The sequence below is a fragment of the Brachyhypopomus gauderio genome, chromosome 3, assembly GCF_052324685.1.
Source record: "Brachyhypopomus gauderio isolate BG-103 chromosome 3, BGAUD_0.2, whole genome shotgun sequence".
Taxonomy (NCBI): domain Eukaryota; kingdom Metazoa; phylum Chordata; class Actinopteri; order Gymnotiformes; family Hypopomidae; genus Brachyhypopomus; species Brachyhypopomus gauderio.
The window spans coordinates 27,496,935-27,521,540 of NC_135213.1; the positions used below are offsets into that span (position 1 = coordinate 27,496,935).

General features: G+C 42.3%; 1 protein-coding gene across 2 annotated transcripts in view; it reads left to right on the forward strand.

Moving 5' to 3' along the window:
* The window catches only part of npffr2a (neuropeptide FF receptor 2a), a 45,979-nt gene that overhangs the window by 15,651 nt on the left and 5,722 nt on the right, over nt 1-24,606 (forward strand). For both annotated transcript variants that reach the window (XM_077000852.1, XM_077000853.1), the window contains exon 3: nt 10,589-10,688. In XM_077000852.1, the coding sequence (XP_076856967.1) occupies nt 10,589-10,688 (100 nt within the window). The remainder of the gene's footprint in view (nt 1-10,588; nt 10,689-24,606) is intronic.

A 24,606-nucleotide genomic window follows, 5' to 3' on the forward strand; every position in this document is an offset into this window, starting at 1 on the left:
GTACCACTGGCAACACATTGAACAAGCTTGCTTTGACGGAAGTAAGGGTGTGTCTACAGTCCAGGTGTTTAAATACCCTGAACAGCCATTCATCACTCTCTCTCTGGTTTGACCTGCAACGAGGTTAGACCTATTAAAGAGAGGTTCCGCCATTTCTCTCTCCGGTTTTCTTTATTGAGAGCACGCGAACTTTGCAACGACTAACAGCAAACAGCTGAAAGTCGTATTACTTCATTAACGAGCCCAAGTTACGGTGCAATCTAACCAGCAACCAATCAACGTTATCGCGACAACAGATTCACCAAACTACTTCAATCAAGTTTGTTAACGCAGCCACACGGACTGAAACAAAGGCGATCAATTCCCTATCGGTAACCCGTGAACGAGACTCGCATTCCTGGACTCTATAACCAGAAGGACGATTGCCAGCACACCTGGACGACGTCGCTTTTATCAACGAGGAGCCCGTGGTGGAAATTCCCTCCTAATTCCAGGAGAATTCAGGGAGGAAGACAAACCACCTAAAATCCTCAACACGTGAGTCTTAACCGCTGGGCATAGTTTATAAAAGGGCATCGTTACTTAAACTGCAGACTTATCTAAGTTTAACTAAAACCTTCTCAGTGTTTTGTGTTCAACTTTGTTTAGATAGTCTTCATCAAGATTTGTATATACAAAGTTCTCTTTGCTGTGCATGCCACCATCTTTTATTTATCTGATTAATTGACAACTTGTAGTCTTCCCCTTTCTCAGACACACCACATTAATGTTTAGTTATTAAGCCAGCTCCATTACTCTTTGTTCTGACCACATTGGAATAAACCAGCTGAGCTCATTAACATACAGTCACGATGCTCTACTGTTTAAAGTCGGCGCCAGTTTAGTTGCTTTGTTCTCTATAGGAGAACTGAAACTACAACTCCGTCCTCCTCACACGCGCACAAGTGCGTGCACACATTTACTCTCCTCCCCCTTTTACACACACACACACACACACACTAGATACCCAGTCTTAACTGTAAATATACTGATCCGTGTTGATGCTGTTTGTTTTAGAATAGTTGGTTTTAAATAAATGTATCATTTATTTTCACCAAATTGTCTGTGTTGATGTCATTCAAAAGTGGTTGATGCCAAAACCTCCAAAGAATTCATAATTAAATCCTTCAGATACCAAACCATTAATTACCTTTAGTTGATAACTAAACTTGTGGTTCTGGTATAATTAGAATATGAGACTGATTATAAATTAATGAGACTGATTAATAATTAAGGTAAAACAAATTATATCTACTTTAAAGGATTAGTAGGTGAAATCCCTACACATATCTAGTGATCGACCTGTGTTGCGGGTGAGTGCATGTGTCAGTTCGCTGTTTGATGCAAGGAAGTTCACTGTACCAGCTAAGTTAACCTGGTGTTTGGCACCATGTATGGTTTCTGCTCTAGTAGAGCTTCTGGAGCTTCTGCCTTCTGATGGCACGCCCTAGGTATACATGAGCCTCCTCCCAAACTTGCACGCTGCGGTGAGACCAGTCGTCAACGGCTGGGACATCCGAAAGTTCACCCGACCAGGGAAACAATGGGGGCTGGAAGCCTAAAACACACTTGAATGGTGGTGGCCAGTCATTGAATGACTGAGAGAATGAGAGAATTCTGGGTATATTCCGCTCAGGGGAGGAAACGACTCCAGTCCTCCTGTCTGTCGCTACAATAGGAGTGCAGGAACCTACCCAATTCTTGATTCAGACGCTCCACTTGTCCATTACTCTGAGGGTGGTAACCTGAAGTGAGACTGACAGATATATCAAGCATCTTGCAAAACGACAAGAGATCAATTGTGGGCCCCTATCAGACACTATGTCACTTCGCTTGTCTAGCATTCAATCTTCTCACTGCCTTTATGTACTCTAGGTTCTTGTGGTTGGTCAAGATGACAAAAGGGTGAGCAGCACCCGCTAACCAAAGTTTCCATGCCTCCAAAGCAGACTTAATAGCCAGCAGTTCCTTGTTACCTTGTTACATCGTAATTCTGCTCAGTAGGCTTGAGTTTACAGGAGTAGAAAGCGCACGGATGTAATTTAGGAGGGGACCCGTGACGTTGGGAGAGAACTGTCCCCACACCAGTATCCGACGCATCGACCTCGACAAGAAACAGGAGGGCGCTGTGAAAAACCTCTGTTTTAATTCCCTGAACACCTTTTGAGCACATACATCCCATAATAGCGTCTTAGCCTTACCTCTTAGCAATGAGGTGAGAGGCGTTGCTATCACGCTGTAATTCCGGATAAAACGGTGATAAAAATTTGCAAAGCCCAGGAAACGCTGGAGGTCTTTAATGGTACGCGGCCGTGGCCAGTCGGCAACTGCCCGTACATTACTATCATCCATGGCCACCCCCTGTGGGCCAATATGATATCCTAGAAAGTTCAAGTTAGTCTGGTGAAAAGCACACTTTTACAACTTAACCAATAAACTGTTCTCTCGCAAACGGGAGAGAACTGCGCGTACATGACTCCGGTGTTCTTTGGCATTGTCCGAATAAATCTAAATATTGTCAATATAAATGATCACATATTTGTCCAGAATGTCACGAAAAGTTTCATTCATAAAAGACTGAAAAACGGCAGGAGCTTTGGCCAACGCATAGGGCATGACCATATATTCGTAATGTCCATTCATAGTAATGAAAAGTAATGAAAGCAATTTTTCGTCTCCCTCTTTAATCCAGATTAAATTGTAAGCACTCCTGAGCTCAAGTCTGGTATATATGGTACCCTTACGAAGCTGTTCTATGGCTGAAGGAATTAATGGCAGGGGATAGTGGTTCTTGGTGGTGTAGGCATTAAGCCCATGAAAATCTATACAGGGTTGCAATCCCCCATCCTTCTTACTAACAAAGAAAAATCCAGCAGCAGCTGGGGACACTGAAGGACGAACATACCCCACTCGTAGCACCTCCATGATGCTGGACTCTCGTCACCGAGGCAGAGTGTTGCAGTATTTGGTGGATTGGGAGGGGTGCGGCCCGGAGGAGAGGAGCTGGGAGAATGCTGAGAACATCCTGGCCCCGTCCCTCATTCGTGATTTTCACACCTCCCATCCTGATTGACCTGCACCTAGGCCTAGAGGACCATTGAAATGTCTTGGGAAGACATTTCAACACTCAGAGTTTATCACTGAGTTTCGGTCATCTAATGCAAGTTTTACCACCAGCATTAATTCTCTTAACTCAAAAATTCAAGACATTGAAATTGCTGTCACGGACATGGAGAAGTGAATTGCAGAAATAAAAACAACATGCAAAACACTGGACTCTGGACACTCTAAGGCGGCTTAGAGTGAAAATGGACAACCTAGAGAATCAGTCCCGGAGGAACAATCTCTGCATTATCGGCATTCCTGACAGGGCGGAAGGCTCGCAACCTGCCCTGTTCATGGGGTCCTTCTTCACAGAGCTGTTTGACACCTCAAAGCTCCCCAGTCTATCGGAGATTGATCGAGCCCTCCGAGCTCTGATTCTGAACCCTCAGCCAGTTGTTCAACCCAAAAAGATGCTGGTTCGTTTTCTCTACTTCCAGGCTAAAGAGGAGATTCTTCGCTTGTTCTATCAGTAGGGCCAATTGCACTACAAGACCTCGTAGAAAACGACCGCTCCTAGTTCTCATGCTGAAAAAATAATTTCATTATTATTTATTATTAGTTTGCTCTGCCCCCCCCCCCCCCCCCCCCCTCCTCCCTCGTCAATGATCGACACACACACTAGCACCCCCCCGGCAACGATTTACACACACCAGCACCCGGCACCCCAGTTCTCAAGCTATTTGTGTTCCCCCCACCTATGAAATCCAAATTACATCCATGAGTGTCGTTGGTGTTCCAAGTCACTTAAAACGTTTGCCTTGTTTACTTTGGTTTTCGTTTTTTTTCTTCACCCTATTCTTTTCTTTTTTTCTCATTTTCTTTTCCCCCTTTCATCTTATCCACCTAGTCATCTCTCTGTCCCTTTTACCCTCTTTATGATATGGCTGGAAACGTTGGTGGCATAATTAATTTCATTATCTTAGTGAATTTAACCCTCCAGCTTTCACTAAAAAATGCTATACGCTCTACTACCCTACATCAAGCAACTATTTCACTGATTCTGAAGAAGGATAAGGACCCTCTTAATCGCAGTGCATACCACCCTATCAGTCCCTTGAACATAGACATCAAAATCTTATCAAAAGTTTGACTGAGACTGTTCTAGGAGGAACATCCCCTACACCAGGGTTTTTCAAACTATGGGTCACAACCCTTGGACGGGTCGCAAGCTAAAAAATAAATGTTAATATATTTAATAAATTATATTGATAGCGCGCGACTGCGCGAACGGCGGAGGCGTTAATACTTATATAATACAATCCCCAATATAATAGTTAAACTCCGTCAACAACTTACGCTCCCCCCCCGTCAACAACTTATGCTCGCCACCCCCCCCCCCCCCCCCCCCCGTCAACAACTTACACTCGCCACCCCCCCAAACCCTCCCCCCCCATTAACAACTTACGTTCGCCACCGTGCAAGTATATATTTTTTTAGGTTGGCTGGGTCGCGTGAAAAATCATGGACAAAATGTGAGTCACCAGAAAAAAAGTTTGAAAAACACTGCCCTACACTGCCTTTGCTAGATGCTGAGAAAGCGTTTGACCGTGTTGAATGGAATAATATCTTTTACACACTGCATACATTTGATTTTGGTCCTGTATACATATCATGGATTAAACTTCTATATACATCTATTTTAGCAGATGTATTTTAGCACACTAATGGTGTGACGCTGCGTGTGCATCAAGGAAACAAGGCAGCACAGAATTGCAGACTTCACTCGTCTGTTTATTTTGACAAAGCACATACAGCGCACGTAAAACATAGAACTCACACACACGTGAATGACTCTGACAAAGACGAGCATAGGACACTGCGCGAACGCACATTAAATAGACGCACTACTCAATCCCCCAGTGATCACGAGACAAGCCACAGGTGAGACCTATGAACACAGACACAGACAACCCACACCCACTGAAATACATAGACGGACATAACCAGACGCACACGACATTAACACACGTCCAAAAGGAGGGGTCCGGAGCTGTTCCGTGACAAATGGACTCTTCCCTCTTCATAGGGATGCATGTCAGGGGGACCCCCTTTTACTTTTAATCTTCACAATTGCAGTGGAACCTTTAGCAACCGCTATACATATAGACCCTGGAATCTGAGGAATTTATCATGGAGGACTTGAACATAAAATGTCTCTTTATGCGGATAATGAGGTTTTATTTATAACTGAACCAGACGCATCCTTGCCACAGGTTCTTTGCGTCATTGATGGTTATAGTTTATTTTCTGGATATAAATTAAAATACTACTGGACTTTCATCGTCATGCAGATGACACCCAGATTTACCTCAGCACCAAATCACTTCAAAATCCACCCCTTTCTCTCTTAGAGTCCAGTCTCTCTGAAATCAAGAACTGGATGAAACATAACTTTCTTATGCTCAACAGTGATAAAACTGAACTCATTCTTATCGGATCCAAATCAACCCTGCATAAAACGCCTCCTTTCACCCTCCACATTGATGATGTTTCTATCTCCCCGTCCCCTTTGATCCGAAATCTGGGTGTCATCTTTGATTCCACCCTTTCACTGCTCACGTTAACTCTGTTGTTAGAATTTCATTTTTTCACCTCGTAATATTGCTAAAATCAGATCATCTCTCTCTCAGTCTGCTGCTAAGGCTCTTATTCACACTTTCATTTCCAGTTGTCTCGACTTCTGCAATTCACTTACATCGGGTGTCAGTTCTTCCTCCATTCATAAACTGCAGATAGTTTAGAACTCTAACTCTGGCCCGTCTCCTCACCCACACTCGCGCACGTCATCACATCACCCCTGTCCTTCAAAGTCTCCACTGGCTCCCTGTCAAATACCTTATCTAGTTTAAACTCCTTCTGACCTACAAAGCCCTTAATCATCTCGCACCTTCTTACCTATCTGATCTTCTTCTTCCCTACAAACCATCTTGCTCTCTCAGGTATTCCTCTGCTGGACTACTAACCACCCCTACATTCCAACTCCAAGGTTTTGGTCACCGAACTTTCTCTCGAATGGCACCTCGACTCTGGAACTCCCTCCCTTCTTCAGTTAAACATTCTGCTTCTCTTTCCAAAACAAGCTTAAAAACATATCTCTTTGCACTGGCCTATAACACTCCCCTTACCTTCAATACCTGACTCCACTGTCAACTCCATGTATACTGGTCTACTTTATTTTACTCCATCATCAGCTCCCAATATGTTACCATACTTCACGGTTTCAAATACCTCTGTATTACCTTGACCCATAGATACTCTGATGTTTATAAATATAATTTTGTCATTTGCTTAAATCATTCTTTTAAACTATTGCCCGATGTGTGGTAAATTTTATCTGGAACAAGAAACCTCCCAAAATTCATAATGTGGTCATTCAAAGTCCTAATTTTCATTTTTATTACTGGGCAGTAAACATTCATATTTTGGTGTGAGGGCCATTATAGTCTGAGCAATTGGGTCCATGTGTGGACAGCAGTGGAACTCCCTGATGGCTTTATTATGTGCTCTTCTAGCATCAAGTGTTAACACACCCTCCTCCAACCCAATTGTAAATGCTTCACTATGCATCTGGCGCCATAATTTTGGTCTTCAGTCCCTGTCTACTAATATGCCAGTTACAGCCAATCCCTTGTTTCCACCACTCTGCCTTTCTTAATTGGCATAAAGCTGGTATCAAGAAGAATCGGGACTTGTATGCTGATGGCACGTTTCACACAGCTCTGTACACAATTTCCTGACCACAAATCTTTTTTTTAGACTCTTGCAAATTCATAACTATGTTAGAAATGCTTTTATGGACTCATGGCCTCAAAATCACCCCTTGATGATATTTTGGAAATTGATGCAAATGCTAAATAACGAGTGTTAACTTGTTATTTACTTTAGCCCCTGCACATGAGGTTGAGTGGGATAACTCACCGTATTCACTCTTCCTCGATTTGTGCTAGACACACCCTTATTCAAATAAAGTTGGTTCTTCAGGTTTACTGGACAAAGGTTAAACTTGTTAAGCTTAACCCAAACACTAATAACCTTTCTGACCAATGCTCCCAAGCTCTGCCCTGCTCATTTAGGCATTCTATATTTCGCTGCTTTTCCTTTATACTGTATAAGAATCGAAAATAAACCCTGTCCCATGACTGCTATGTTTGGTATATTACCTAAAGACTCTTCCAGCCATATATTCTGATGTATATTCTTTTAGCTAGACATCTTTTTATGACTCAATGTAAAAGCTCCACTCCACCATCATTTGAGCGCTGGCTTAATGATGTTGCTTTATTTCTATTTTTGTAAAAAATTAGACACACACGTAATACACGTAAATACTCTTAGATTTGGGCCCCCTTTGTTTCTTTTTTCTCAGAGTTTTTAATGTATTTTGTATTGAGTTTATTGATTATTTTCCATTGTCGTTTTCCATGGAAATGTTTTGTCTTGAGTGTGGGCAACAAGTGACAGGGTGGGTGGGTGAGGGTGGGAGAGGGAGGATAGGAGAGTTAGGTAATTAATGGGAACAATTGTACTAAATTACTGTAATCAATCTTTGTTCTGAACCTTTTTTCCATCTTGCTAACCCAATAAATAGAATGGTAAAAAATAAATAAAGGAAAACATTAATCAGCATTCTAGTACAAATGAGGGTGGGCTGTAAGCGTGCAAAATACGCAGATAACAAAAATCGGATTTAGTGATTAACAATGTGAAAAAACCAGATTGCCACAATGAAACGCTACAGATCACAGACAGCTAAGTATTAATTGTCATTTCATGATGTATATAAACCCAGTTAATTATTGCAAACTTTGCAAAGTATTGCCAGCTTTCTCAGATTGACTGTGTACCAAACGTTTCTTTTCTATTGTCTGCTTGGATACTTACCTGCATTGTTTCATTGAATGTCGTCTCTGCCCCTCTGGTTTGTCTGCCTGGTTCTTCTGCTCTCCTGTGTACTGACCCTGGACTGTCTCCACTCTGCCTTTTTGGATTCTGTTTTTTGTACTGTTGTATCACTGACTGCCCTTCTGGTTTTCAAACCTCTGCCTGGTTTGGTGTTTTTTGGATTTTTTCACCCTGCAATTAAGACCATATTTTGATTGCCCTACTCTGCAAGCGTCTGCAACCTCATTTTCACATATGTCACACCATGATTTTAACTAGGAAAAGAAGGTTGAAGATAGGTCTGTAATTGGACAATGAGATCAGGTCTAAACCAGATTTCTTTAGTGTGGGATTGGCAGCAGCTATTGTGAGAGAAGGTGGGACATCATCTAATGAGAAACCCAAATAAATCTGGTGTGCAAGTAGAAATAACAGAGGCAGACAGTTTGCGAAAAGCAGTTGGAGCTGGACCACATTTAGAAATGTGACAGTGGACTGTGAAAGAGAATCCATTTACTAAAGAGAAGTGCTTCTAAATCTTATTAATTGTACCACTTTCAGACTTACACTCTTAACCTTTGACTTCTTAGTTTGAGCTGGTTACATATAAAATGCAGTTTAAAAAACTATCTATGAAAAGCACAGGTGCACACAATTTGATTAAATGCTGGTCCACACAGACCATCTCTCAGCCTTGCAGAATGCACTCTACCATGTCCTCCCACCACCACAGCCTACCACATCTCCCACCACATCCTCCCACCACTACCACAGGTATTCACCAGCGTCTAGATTAGTTCCCATGTTTAGTCCTTCCTTCCCAGTTGCTGGTCATTGTGCGTTGCCCCCGTCTTCAAATCCTGGTGTTTTCTAACACTTGTGTGTTCCCGGTTCCCATCTGTTATGACCCTGGTCTGTTTAAGTTACCCTTCTCATGGACTTGTCCTCTCAGCACTCAATGACTAGGACATTACACACATTATATTTCTTCTCAAATATCTTGTTTATCTTTGTGTATTTAAATGTGCATGCTAGTCTATGTCTTTGTCAGTTCTTGTACGACTAATGCTCTGCAAGTGTTCCGTGTTTGTATATTACTGTAGTATCTATAATAAAACTGCAATATAACCCGCTCTTGTCTCGACATCCTGCTACCCCGCCCCACCAGTACAATATACTTACTGTTCAACATTAAAGACATACATACTGCAACTTTTTTGCAATTTTAGTCCCTTTTAATATCAAAGATATATCATATAACAGAATAAAACACATGAAAGCAATTCAATACAAAAGAACAAAAGCAATAAGATATAATCTTACAAAAGGTTTGTACATATGTTAATATAGAGTAGTGCTTTTTTTATTAAATAAAAAATGAAAGTGATAGTTTGTTTACAACATCAAAGACCTGTTCAAGTAAGTACAGGCACACTGGCTCACTGAAGGAATTTTGAAACATATGATGTTCACAGACTTCCAGATCTCTGAGTTCACTGCAAACACAGTGGACTGTGAAAGAGAATCCATATACTAAAGAGAAGTGCTTCTAAATCTTATTAATTGTACCACTTTCAGACTTACACTCTTAACCTTTGACTTCTTAGTTTGAGCTGGTTACATATAAAATGCAGTTTAAAAAACTATCTATGAAAAGCACAGGTGCACACAATTTGATTAAATGCTGGTCCACACAGACCATCTCTCAGCCTTGCAGAATGCACTCTACCATGTCCTCCCACCACCACAGCCTACCACATCTCCCACCACATCCTCCCACCACTACCACGTTCTCAAAAAACAACAAAACCTTTTTTATTTTGTGACTAATATTTCCATAGTTCCATCTGGTATAACAAGATACTATGATACTCTTTACTTTCCTATGGCTAACAGCCTTGACTGGGGGAAAAATCTATGAAATATATCTCAGATAAACTCTTTTTACTCCTTTTTTTTGTAATCTTGTTTTATCCATGTTGATAATAAGAACTGTCTCTGCCCTTTAATTAATTTAGCCATTTAATTTCTTTTGGCACTGTTCTATTATACTGCTAATAAGCTCAAAATGCTATGGCATACAATGCCATACATTCGTAAATAAAAAACACTTATCCAAATTTGCTGTAAATATAAACAAATGGGCAAAAACATTTTTTTTATTGTAACCAATAATTGGTACATATAACATTTCATTCTTATTCTGAATGATTAAACATGCTTTTAACCTGTAACTAACTCTGGCTAATGCTATTCTTACTGCCATACATAAGAAGACATACATAAACATATTCCACCCATACACTTGTAAGTGGGAGCATTCATTTCCTCTTTTCACCTTGGTGCTGTTAAAACAGCATGCAAATGGGTCACATGCCCACAGATCATGTTTATTAGTCATTTTTGTATCGATTAAGTGAAAGATATTGCTGTGCTCCATTTGTTATCGTTTACAATCAGTAAGTATCCAGTCATGCAGGACTCACAACATATTTAGATTAGAAATATAGTTTAAATGTCTGTGCCTGGGTTCAAGCATGTTTCCTGTGTGATGTCTTCACAGGCTGGCCGTTCGGAAGCATGGTCTGCAAAATGAGTGGGATGGTGCAGGGCATATCCGTCTCTGCCTCTGTCTTCACCCTGGTGGCTATCGCAGTTGACAGGTAATATTCTCCCACCCTCTGTCTCACAGTATAATATATCAAATAATATCAAAAGCTCTTAAATATTAAGTTGGTGTGTCACTGTTCACTGAAAGAGTTCACAAGTTCACTGAAATCCCCTTGCTGTGGATAACCATTTCATTCAAATTTAGGGTTATGTTTATTACATTGTATTCAAATGTAAGCCTTTTTATGTATTTCCTAAAAACAAATGTTCAAATCAGAATTATGTAATACATTTTGATGGCACAGATAATCATGAAGCAATATGTTTTCAAGTACAGGTGCATCTCAATTCATTGGAATATCATCAAAAAGTCTATTTATTTGAGTACTTCAAAACAAAAAGTGAAATGCATATATGATGTAGATTCATGCCAAACAGAGTGATCTATTTCAAGTGTAGGGGTTTCACCCACTAATCTTTTAAAAGTAGATATAATTTGTTTTACCTTAATTATTAATCAGTCTCATTAATTTAGAATCAGTCTCATATTCTAATTATACCAGAACCACAAGTTTAGTTATCAACTAAAGGTAATTAATGGTTTGGTATCTGAAGGATTTAATTATGAATTCTTTGGAGGTTTTGGCATCAACCACTTTTGAATGATATCAACACAGACAATTTGATGAAAATAAATGATACATTTATTTAAAACCAACTATTCTAAAACACAAACAGCATCAACAGGGATCAGTATCTTAACAGTGAAGACGGGGTATCTAGTGTGTGTGTGTAAAAAGGGGAGGAGAGTAATGTGTGCACGCGCTTGTGCGCGTGTGAGGAGGCGGGGGTTGTAGTTTCAGTTCTCCTATGGAGAACAAAGCAACTAAAATGGCGCCGACTTTAAACAGTAGAGCAGCGCGACTATGTTAATGAGCTCAGCTGGTTTATTCCAACGTGGTCAGAAAAAAATGCTAATGGCGCTGGCTTAATAACTAAAAATTATTACTACTAGTTATTATTATTACTACTACAAGTTGTCCATTAATCAGATAAATAAAAGATGGTGGCATGCACAGCAAAGAGAACTTTGTATATACAAATCTTGATGAAGACTATCTAAATAAAGTTGAACACAAAACACTGAGAAGGTTTTAGTTAAACTTAGATAAGTCTGCAGTTCAAGTAACTATGCCCTTTTATTAAATACTGTAAAGTATTTACAGTAAATGCACGCAATACTTGGTCAGGGGTCCTGTTCTGGGGTCGTGTTCTGCTGGTGTGGGTCCAGTGGCCCTGACCACTGTCCTGTCTACTGTTTATTACCTCTCACTAAAAGGACCCTTTATGGATGGAATCCCCCATGATTAAATTTTCTGTGAACCACAAACAAAAACAATGCAAACAAAGGAGCTGTGCGCCATTATGGAACATGAACTCCTTTGCTCAAGAAGGAAGAGATTGCAATGTAAACAATAATTTAGGAATGCGCTTTTCACATATTAGTAGGAAAAGCAAACCGCGCATGGGCGGAGCCACAGCGATTACATCATTTTCGCCACGCGGACCCTCGCGCCGTTTGCGACGCGTCAAGTATAAACCAGGCTTTACGTTCACCGCCCACCCCCGCTCAACAACTTACGTTCGCCGCCTTGATCTGCCTTTATATTTGTCTCAGTGTAAAGGAATTTCATTATCAATAAATTATCAAAACATCCTAACAACTGCATCCTTTATAAATGTTTCCATATCACATAAATCTTACAAAGAGTCATAAACTATTCACTTAATCCAAAGAAATAATGATTTGAATGAAAGTTTTCTTGACAAATTAAATTTTTTTTTAATTTTTTTTCATAAGGTTCTGTGAAAGGTTCTCCTGTGTATTACAGGATTTAAAAGTCACATTAAAGTTACATGAACACTTGCTGTAAAAAGCTTTGAGAAATATTCCATTATGGCAACTGTTGAAAGAACAGGTGAAAAGAGGTGGTGAGATGAAAGATGTATGGGGGCATGGAGGCAGAGATCAAGTTCAAAAAGTAAAAGTCCCCATGAGGGCTTTGTTTCAACTGTGGAGATATTCTAATTGGCTCAAGTCATCAGGTAGAGTTAATTAGCGATGAAATACATCACATACCTCCCCCCCTTACCTAAAATGTCCTGCCTATTCTACCCCAGACTCTTTTTTAACACACACAGTCTAGTGGGTGGATGCCATTCTCTTGCCGGGTAATGTTGTTCAGTAGAAGATGTTTTTTCTAGTTTCTCCTTCAGTAACTCGAGATTTCTCAGGATGGTACTGATCCACATGGACTGTTAACCTTTGTGCAGAGGCCATTTTCAGCCCATTTTGAGACATTTTTGAGCCTCTTGTTCTAGTACACTTGTATCGTTGCTTGCGCAGCGGAGCGAGAGGATGGACACAAGTGCTGAGATGAGCGAGATTTAATGAAGGGAATACCAAAATCAGGGTCGAGAAGAAATGCATGGGTCAAGTTCGATAGAGAGTCAGAACATGAAACACTGAGCGACATACTGAACACTATGAACAGAAACACGGGAAAACGCAGAACGACTGAAACAACAGAATACACAGGGCAACTGGGCAGCAAACGGGGAGTACTCACGAGACAGGATAAAGAACGCACAAAGCACAACCAATAAATAGACAAAACCACGGATAACTAGACTGGGGAAATGCTGGGACTTATATACAAAGAAACTAAACTAGGGACAGGTGACGGCAATGACACGGGGGCGTGGTAACAAACAAGGAATCACGGAGACAAACGAGCGGGGCGGGATAAACAGGCACGGAACACAGACACAAGGGAACCCGGAGTGACAGCTAAGGGAGGGGATGAGGCCATACGTGACATTACCCCCCCTCAAGGCGTGCCACTCCGGGGCACGCAAGGGCAGACAGGACAGGGAATCACGGGACATGGCGAGGGACAGGGACAGCAGACACAGGACGGACCAGAGGGACAGGACATGGGACCTGGGGCATGGCAGGGACAAAGACAGGAGACGTGGAGACTGGCCTAGAGCTGGACTGGGACACGGCATGACATGGGACACAGGGAGACTGGACAGGGCCAGGGTGAGGTACAGGAGCAGGGCTGGACAGGACAGGACTGGGGACAGACACGGTAGTGGGGTCAGGGGACAGGGCAGAGGCGTACACTGAGGCAAACACGGCTTGGACGACGGAGACTGGGACAGGAACGAAGTGGGTCGTGACTTGGGGAACAGACATGGGGACAGGGACAGAGTTGACACCACGGGAAACAGACACAGGAACAGGAACATGGACACGAACAGACACAACCACGGGGACAGGAACCAAAACAAAACCAGGGACAGGACTGGGGAGCATGGGGAACATGGGCATAGAGGCAGGAACACAGGGTGGAACAGACAACAGATTGAGTCCAGGCCCACATGTGGGCAGCACAGTCTCTGGGGTGACAGGCATGGCCGGCAGGCGGGCAGCGGGAACAGGCGGCGTCCGCTGGCGGGCAGCGGGGACGGGAGCCGGCGTGGACGACCTCTCCTGGGTCGCGGGGACGGGAGCCGGCGTGGACGACCTCTCCTGGGTCGCGGGGACGGGAGCCGGTATGGACGACCTCTCCTGGGTCGCGGGGACGGGAGCCGGCGTGGACGACCTCTCCTGGGTCGCGGGGACGGGAGCCGTGGTAGACCTCCTCCGGGTCACTGGGACAGGCCGCCGAGGTGAGGAGATGCGCTCGGGGGCGTGACCGCCGCGCTGACGTCCTCCGGGTTCCGAGTCGGCCACTCCTGGGGCGAGTGGCTACTGCGTCCCCCCAAAAAATTCTTGGGGGGCCTTCGGGGAGCGGCGGAGGGAGGTCCTCTTCCACGGGGTCCGGGTTGAGCCTGGAAGAACACACAGACACACAAGCCCCTCGGTGACTCTCTCTGCGATGGCTCCGCCTCCTCTGAGGCGTCGGGAGCTCGCAGTAGCCATCGAGAGCCAACCGAGGGTTAAGCCAACGCTTGTCTGTGCGCTCGTTCCGTCTGCCCGCTGCTTGCACCACAGGTTGCTCATCCCTGTGGTGTTCGTCAAGCTGGGCAGACTCACAGCGCTCAATAGGAGTCTCGTCGCGAAAGCCAGTTGTGAGAGACTGCGCTTTCTTCGATCTGCGACGAGACTTCCTTGTTCCCACAGCGCCAGGGGTATTCCTGTCTCTGGTTTGTTCGAGCTGTAACACAGGAGAGTCGAACCGAATTAAACCAGCCAACATCTCGTTACAGTGAACGAACTCACCAGAGTCTCGCTCTCTCGCTGTGTCCTTGGTAGATCCGTGGTTATGTATCGTTGCTCGCGAAGCGAGAGGACGGACACAAGTGCTGAGATGAGCGAGATTTAATGAAGGGAATACCAAAATCAGGGTCGAGAAGAAATGCATGGGTCAAGTCCGATAGAGAGTCAGAACATGAAACACTGAGCGACATACTGAACACTATGAACAGAAACACGGGAAAACGCAGAACGACTGAAACAACAGAATACACAGGGCAACTGGGCAGCAAACGGGGAGTACTCACGAGACATGATAAACAATGCACGAAGCACAAAGCACAACCAATAGACAAAACCACGGATAACTAGCCTGGGGAAATGCTGGGACTTATATACAATGAAACTAAACTAGGGACAGGTGACGGCAATGACACGGGGCGTGGTAACAAACAAGGAATCACAGAGACAAACGAGCGGGGTGGGATAAACAGGCACGGCAGACACAAGGGAACCCGGAGTGACAGCTAAGGGAGGGGGCGAGGCCATACGTGACAACACTTTAATACGTGATTTGACGTCAAATTCATGCTGGGCCCGCAGGCAGGGAAAATGTGGGAAATTACAGCTCCCACACCGTATGGTAAAGCATCACACGCAAGCTGTAATGGTAGTTTTGGATTGAAATGGGTCAGCACTTTCGATTTTAGCACTGCTTCTTTAGCTTTAGTAAATGCTTGATTGCACAGTTCTGTTCATTTCCATTGCTTTCCCTGATAGAGTAAGTCATGCAATGATTTTAATGTTGTAGCCAGGTTCTTAATGAATTTTATATAATAATTCAAGAGTCCTAGAATTAAGCAAAGCTGACTAACATTTTGTCAGGTGGGGGCATCCACAATGGCTTTCACCTTTGATGGAGCTTTGTGCAGGCCCTCAGAGTCAGTGGCATGCCCCAGGTACTCCACAGACTGCTTAAAGTAAACATTTGTCTTTTTGGACTCAAAAGCCAAAATCCTGAATACGTAACATTGCACCCAGGAGCACCTCAGATGCTCTTCATCTGTTTTTCCCCTTACAAGAATGTCATCCAGTAACATTGGACACCAGACAGACCACTGAGGACTTGATCCATTGCACTCTGGAAAAGTGCAGGAGTGGATGTAATTGGGAGCAGGTGCTCAGCAGCAGGTAGCGGGGCTAGCCTTAACTGCTAACATTTCACCGCCATCACCTATGAGTTTCGCAGGTGACTGGTATGCGAACTGGGAAATATTCCGTGCAGAGTTTGAGGACTATTCCTTGGTCACGGGTCTTTCTGTCAAATCGAAGAACCCCAAGCTACCGTTTGGGGTTTCTGTGGCCCCCGAGGTGTATCAGCGCAAACAACATGAGCTTTTGTCCGGGCTTAAGGGTATTGAGCCTATTGCGGATGATATTTTAGTCATAGGCTGTGGAGACACTGATGAAAAGGCAGAGAGAGACCATGACATCAACTTGAGAGCACTGATGGAACGCTGCAGAGAGGTGAAGCTCCGCTTAAGCCTGACAAAGCTGCAGTTCAAGTTGTCAGATGTCCGCTTTCATGGACACATTCTAACAGCCACTGGAAGTGAAGGCAATTTTGGACATGCCTAACCCGGCAGATGCGAAAGGTGTGCAGCGACTCATAGGTTTTGCCAACTACCTAGCAAAGTTCATGCCACACTTGTCGGCCATCTGTGAACCACTGCGACGATTATTGGATAAAGACACCCCTTGGCACTGGCTCCCCAAGCATGATGCAGCAGTGTCCGAACTGAAATCCTTAGCATCGTCCACACCAGTGTTGCGCTATTACGATGTTACTAGGCCTGTCACGGTGCAGAGCGACTCCAGCCAGAGCGGATTGGGTTGTTGCCTCATGCAAGACGGCCAGCCTGTTTCTTTTGCATCAAGGGCACTCACTCCTACGGAGAGAAATTATGCTCAGATTGAAAAGGAGTGTCTTAGTATCGTATTTGCATGCCAGAGGTTTCACCATTATCTGTATGGACGTGACCTTATCACAGTAGAGACCGATCACAAGCCCTTGATTTCGATATTCAGCAAGCCCTTACTGTCTGCACCTAAGAGGCTCCAGAGCATGCTTTTGACACTGCAAAACTACAACTTAGGAATCACATACAAGCCCGGGCCTGAGATGTTTATTAGTGACACACTCAGCAGAGCTATGACAAATTGTTCAGGCCGTGGTACAGAGTATGTACGACACGACATCTGTTCATTGCAGTGAGCACAGGAGGACGTGCAGTACATCAACCAGGCGGAGTACCTAAATGTGAGTGATCAGCGACTCGAACAAATCAGGAAGCATACTGATAGGGATGACAGTCTGCAGTCTCTCAAGTCCACAGTGCTTGCTGGTTGGCCAGAAGTAAGAGACATCACGCCACTTTGCATACATGAATACTGGCCCTTCCGTGATGAGATCAGTGTGCAGAATGGCATTCTTTTTCGGGGTCAAAAAGTCATTATCCCCAAGTTAATGGGTCCAGAGATGCTAGCCTGCATACACTCAAGCCATATTGGTGGAGATGCCTGCTATAGACAAGCTAAAGACACCCTCTACTGGCCCAATATGCAGGCAGAGATAAAAGACTTTATCAGGGCATGCTCAACCTGCAATGAATATGCTCACAAACAACAGAAAGAGTCCATGCTTTCACACGAACTGCCAACACGGCCATGGCAAATTGTCAGCATGGATTTGTTTGCACACCGCCAGAAAGACTACCTGCTTATAGTTGATCATTATTCTGATTTTTGGGAGATTGAGCTACTACCGGACATGTCAGCGGACACAGTCATCAAGCGCTGCAAGTCCCAGTTTGCCCGTCATGGCCAACCTGACAAAGTTATCTCAGACAATGGCCCGCAGTTTAGCTCTCTGTTCAAGCGTTTTGCCCTTGAGTGGGAATTTGACCATGTAACCTCTTCACCACGACACCCACAAGTGAATGGCAAAGCAGAGTCAGCGGTCAAGATAGCAAAGAGCATCTTGCACAGAGCAGCACGAGATGGAACAGATCCATGGAAAGCTATATTGCACTGGAAAAACACGCCCACGGAGAACATGGACAACAGCCCTGCACAGCGCCTTATGTCAAGGAGGCTCAGAACATCTCTTCCTGTGACTAACAAACTTCTGTGTGGTGGTAGGTGTTACGGAGAGGTTGCGTCACCGCCGACAGATCGCAAAGCACTTTTATGACCGGACAGCGAGAGATCTACCGGAGCTTGAAATTGGTGAGAGTATCAGAATGAAGCCCATGCATGGTGATGCCTCCGGGTGTTGGAGACTTGGTACCTGCATTCACCAGGTTGCACCACGCTCGTATCTGGTGGATGTGGATGGTACTCTATATCGGCGCAATAGGGTAGATCTGAGGGTGGCAGAGCCTTCCGCTGCAGTGGTCATAGATGGTAATGATCCCACAAATGCACCTGCGTCTGAGGTCAGCCTGCCTGTTCTTCAAACATCAAAGGATGTGTCAAGCCCTGTCAGGCCTGCCCCGGTGGCTCTGCAAGATCCAGTACAGCAGCCGTTACCGCATTCAGGCACTTACACCAAAGCAGGGAGGCTGTCGAAGCCACCTGAGAGGCTTAATTTGTGAACTGAACTGCAGAATGTAAGGGTCACGTGACAGTGGGACTCATAGAATCAAAATGTTAAAAAAAAAAAAGTTGTTGATTGTATTGAAGTTTGATAGGTATGGCTCTGGACACCTTATCGGACTGTCAGGTTTACTGTATGTCTTCATAGGTTTACTGGGTTAAGTTTATTTAACATTTTTAAGAGTGGTAACCACTTCACTACTTTCTGAAATAAGTTCAGGTACTTCTTGTGTATCGTGTATTTTGGGTTTTCTTTACTTTTGTAAAGAAGGATGTTACGGGATGGAGGATGTTATTATGACACCGGAAGTCAGCACTGTACCGGCACTCGAGCAATACACACCTGACGATACACTATCTCTGTGTGTGCCTCTCTTCTTTAAACAATACTAGCACAGTAACAGCCTTTGTGAGTTAGTATTGTCAACAATTCGTTTGACTTCTCATCTTCTGGCATCTGCAAATAAGCTTTGATGAGACTAAGGCAGTTTCTCAACTCAGCAGCTGTCCTGTGTTCAGACTGAATCTGCAGCTGTCTTTCTGTGTGCCTCTGGTGGAACATTGTTTTAATTAAGTGTTAATTAACGTTAATGGTTGAGATGAAGGCCAGGAGAAGAGAAACATTAGGGGGATGTATATGTATGCATAACTTCCATATGTCCTCTATTTATAAAAATATATTGAGACAAAAATCAGCTTGGAATCCACACTCAAACAGGAACCATTCTTCAGAAAATGCATGAAGATTATTCAGCTTCACATGTGCAACATCAGTGCTTCTTCAAATAAAGGACCATGAGTAGTAGCATCCATCGATATAGCTGAAAAGGTAGCGTGGTCCTTTCTCATTACTACTCTCAAACAGTTTTTATTCAGCCTTGGTTTTTATCAATTTGATAACAATATAATACAGCTTACCCTCTTTGTCTGTGTCAACAAATATACATATAAACCCTTCAGCTTCAGAGAGTGTCAACAAATATGTTTTATCACCATTATTGTTTTGTTTCTCATTGAACTGCTAGCTGGTCCTGACTGTGCAATAAATGCTCAGATATTCAGTCAGACATGCCACAGGGGGAACCCATCCTCTTCTGGTTGACGCCGGTCACCATAACAACAATTAGGTACATAAATGAAAAGAAAAGATGGAAATGATAAATAATTCTCATCTTTGTGTGTATTTATATACATATGTAATTCTTATTCAGTCCTAAATTTCTTGATGTTTGGTAATAGTGCAGAGCAGGGGAGAAATCGGGGTGGTGAGAGGGGCCAGAGCAGTGGGTTGATCCTTCATCCATTACTAGTTAGGCAGGAGGTGGCAGGCCCAGGGTGGATATCAGGAAAGGCTCGTTTTCCCTCGCCTCAGTATTTCTCGGGTAGGAGGGAAGCCATTTGGGAAATGAAGAGGGAAAATTTGCTCTGTAAACATGCCACACAATTCATTAATCTCCCCAAACATCTATCTAAACTCAATATATACTAGAGACTTTCTGTCACCATACCTTCAGGCAGGTTTTGATTTCTAGTGCAATAACAAAGTTCTATTGAAAGAACTAAAATATATAAAGGTTTGAGTTTTGCTGTCTCAACTGGCAAAAAATATATGTAATGATATTTTCTTTATGACCAGCAATTAACTTTACAGACAAACTACAATTTAACAGCTTACACGGAACCAAAACCAAAATTTTTTGAATATATTGAGAGCTACTTTTTCTTACCTTCTCCTTTCTTTACATTGTTTTTTAGAAAGTTTAAAACACGGAATTTGGCAGTTATCTGTAATTGTTATTACGGCATGCAGACAGAGGGGAAAATGGAAACAGAAGGTACATTATTAGTCTGCTTAATGGTTTGTCATATCTTATCGTTTGTGTGTGTGGCCTTGTTTAGTTTTACTTCCTCGCGGTGTGTCTCTCTTCCTCTTTTCAATTAGATGGATAGTTGAAGGTGGAGGAAAGTGGCTGTGGGTGGAGGAGGCTGTGGGTGGAGAAGTGAAGGAGTTCTGTGGTTGCAGTAGCACATCAACCTGTATTGCTACTACCTTGAGTAAACTGTAAGGTAAAAATAATAAAAAAGAAGGTATGTTGGTGTGGCAAAGGGATACAGACATGGGCTAAAATACAGTTTTGTTTTCATCATACATTCCCTTTAAATTTTGCAGGATTTTATTTACTTAAGCATTTTAGCCTTGTACTATCAAAAATAAGAAAAGGAAAAATGTTTTTCTCATAACTGAGGTCACTTTACAAAACATCAACTATTTAGAAATACTAAATGAAGACAAGCCTCCAGAGAAACTGCACCTTACTGCATTATAAATTTAAATAATAAAGGATGCTCTTTCAGACTGTAAGGTGACCTTTCAAATAACGAAACCCTTTTGACATCTTAGAGTTTATGCTGCATCGAGTTATTTATTATTTGAAATTGGTTATCTGTTCCAAAAAAAAAAAAAACAGACCAGCTCATTGGGTGATTTTGATTTAAATAAATGCAGACAAACACAGGAAAAATAAAAAGAAACCATAGAGAAAACATGTGGTCAAGGCATAATAAACATAAGCATGTATGACTATGATGTTTATGCGATGAATCAGAGACCATAACAGATCAGAGACAAATCAGGACCCCTTATTCTTTAAATAGAATTGAAAATTACACATTGCCAGAAAGGTCCAAGTAAAATTTCGAGCCTTCAAGGGTAGTCTACATTACAAGGGCAATCTATATTTAAATCAGTGTAGTAACTCAACTTCTTGAGTGATAATGTTTGCTCTCCTAAAAGCACATCTCCAGTGTAGTGGTTCTCAGTGCACATACTCACCTTCATCACTAAGGTGTGTAGGTCTCTCCTGTTTGAACAGAATTTTTTTTAAGGGCTTCCTCACCAAAGCCAGCAGATTCCACATTCAGGTAAATTTATATATAATAACATGAGAATTTATACTTTGTGGACACAGCAATTGCATCATAACAGTTATTTTTGACATAGACTTCAAATAAGTAGTCAAACATACATGTACATACCAAAAATACCAAGTACATGATTCCAGATGTTAGATAAGATTAGTAAAGCACTCTCAGATGAAGGACGGGGGAATGGGAGCAGAGAATAGGCTGAGCAGCAATGCGCTCTAAACACAATGATTTGTGAATAAAGAAATTAGGATTGTCCTTCTGCAATTTCTAATTTTGACATGATAATTATGGTTATCTCCATTTCTAGTTTGAATTATATGTAGTTCTGGATGACACTGAAAGCAGCCTGAACATCAAGGCATAAATAAACGCTGATACACATGAGACATCACAGTTGGGTTCATATTTATAAATACTTTTAATAATGACATCTAGATTAAAACCCTGAGGAACACCACATGGTGTGGTGTTAGATTATGGGACAGTACTATCCACATGTACAAGAAATGTGAACACATTCAGTGAGAGCAGCAGAGGTTCAGCAAATGATGTTTTTGCACAGATGATGGCCTTCGCAAAGCCTTTCTTTTAGGGGTTTGTAGCTTCGGCCTTCTTAGATTTACATTTTAGACTACACCCAGAAACATTCTAATACCATGATACACAATTTTCTTTTATGGACACAGACAAATTCACAGCTTGTTGCATTGCTGGGTTGAAAATGTTTGAAATTAGAAAATCTGAAGTCAGCCATGTTTGTTGAGATTGTCGGTCCATTTGAAATGGACAAAACTATGATCATGCTATCTCATTATTATTATTATCATTTATTTTGAATCTTGGATTATGACGGACTCATCACGTTCGTTTTATTTTCATACTGTTACCTTCTGTAAGACCTGTTTATTATGTATCAGTGCTCATTGTCTTAGGGTTCATTTTCTGATGTACAGTAGATACACTGTTGTGTCCATTCATTACTTTTAGGTTAGATATTATAATGTCCTGTTGGCTGAACACCCAAAGCAATAAGATACAGCAATTGCAGTATGACAAATAATGTGCTAATACAATAATTACAAAAACATGTTGGACTGCAAATGTCACTTTTGTTCTAAAATCCTTCATAGTCAGTGAATTAATCTTAAAATACATTCACTTGTTAAGAAATTGATGACCACCAAAGCTTTGGCATCTTTATCACTCTCCACAATACTGATCTTCCCCAGGAGACATCACACTCACTCAGACCTTTAAGTCTATTACGAATTACCAACGCAGCATTTCAACCATGGGGTAGTGAGCCTTTAAGTGGATTAGAACCATGACTTTGAAATGAATTACCCACCACTCTCAAATTTTCTGAAATTGATACATTTTTCTCAAATTGTATCTAATTCTATTTGTAGGTACCATGCTAAACCAGCAGGTGGCAGTACCACTGGCAACACATTGAACAAGCTTGCTTTGACGGAAGTAAGGGTGTGTCTACAGTTCAGGTGTTTAAATACCCTGAACAGCCATTCATCTCTCTCTCTCTGGTTTGACTGACACCGAGGTTAGACCTATTAAAGAGAGGCTCCGTCATTTCTCTCTCTCCGGTTTTCTTTGAGAACACGCGAACTTTGCTACGACTAACAGCAAACAGCTGAAAGTCGTATTACTTCATTAACGAGCCCGAGTTACGGTGCAATCTAACCAGCAACCGATCAATGTTACCGCGACAACAGATTCACCAAACTACTTCAATCAAGCTTGTTAACGTGGCCACACGGACTGAAACAAAGGCGATCAATTCCCTGCTGTGAACGAGACTCTCATTCCTGGACTTCAGAACCAGAAGGACGATTCCCAGCACACCTGGATGACGTCGCCTTAATCAACGAGGAGCCTGTGGTGGAAATTCCCTCCTAATTCAGGGAGGACAACGACACTACCCAAAATCCTTAACTTTATTTTCATAATCTTCATTAAGATTTGTACACACAAAGTTCTCCACCTTGCATGCAATCTCTCCATGTTTTTATTTATCTAATTAATGAACAACTTGTAGTCTTCCCCATTTTCAGACACACCACATTAATTTTTAGTTATTAAGCCAGCACCATTACCCTTTGTTCTGACCACGTTGGAATAAACCAGCTGAGCTCATTAACATAGTCGCGCTGCCCTACTGTTTAAAGTCGGCGCCATTTCAGTTGATTTGTTCTCCATAGGAGAACTGAGACTACAACCCCCGCCTCCTCACACGCGCACAAGCGCGCGCACACATTACTCTCCTCCCCTTTTTACACACACACACACACACACACTAGATACCCAGTCTTCACTGTTAATATACTGATACCTGTTGATGCTGTTTGTGTTTTAGAATAGTTGATTTAAATAAATGTATCATTTATTTTCACCAAATTGTCTGTGTTGATGTCATTCAAAAGTGGTTGTTGCCAAAACCTCCAAAGAATTCATAGTTAAATCCTTCAGATACCAAACCATTAATTACCTTTAGTTGATAACTAAACTTGTGGTTCTGGTATAATTAGAATATGAGACTGATTCTAAATTAATGAGACTGATTAATAATTAAGGTAAAACAAATTATATCTACTTTTAAAGGATTAGTAGGTGAAACCCCTACATATGTCACTGCTTTATTGGTATTATCTTCTTCATTGTGTTTTATAACTTGTTTTTTCTTTTCTAACTGTGAAGTATCTTCTCAGCATTACCACTTCTGACCACCAGAGGTTTATTACACTCACCTGTTTTTCATTAGTAGCCATAAGTCTTTCTATTTAAGCCATAGGTTATACTACTACCTGTGAAGTATCGATGATCTTATTGTGCACATTACCATGCTAGACTGGTGCTGTATAATCTTTATGTGTACTTTGCCTTATGAAGCTTGGTTCTCACAAAAGTCTCACAAAGGATTTCCAAGAAATACAGTGGCGTATTATTCAATATGTTTTTTAGAAGCTGCCAATAAAACTCCTTTTTGCTGTAAATTTACGGTAGAGTTACCTCCCAGCAGGAAACAAAACAATGTTCAACATCATAACAATTAGATAGGATATGCACAACATACAGAATTTTTAAAACTACATTGTCAGTACATTACC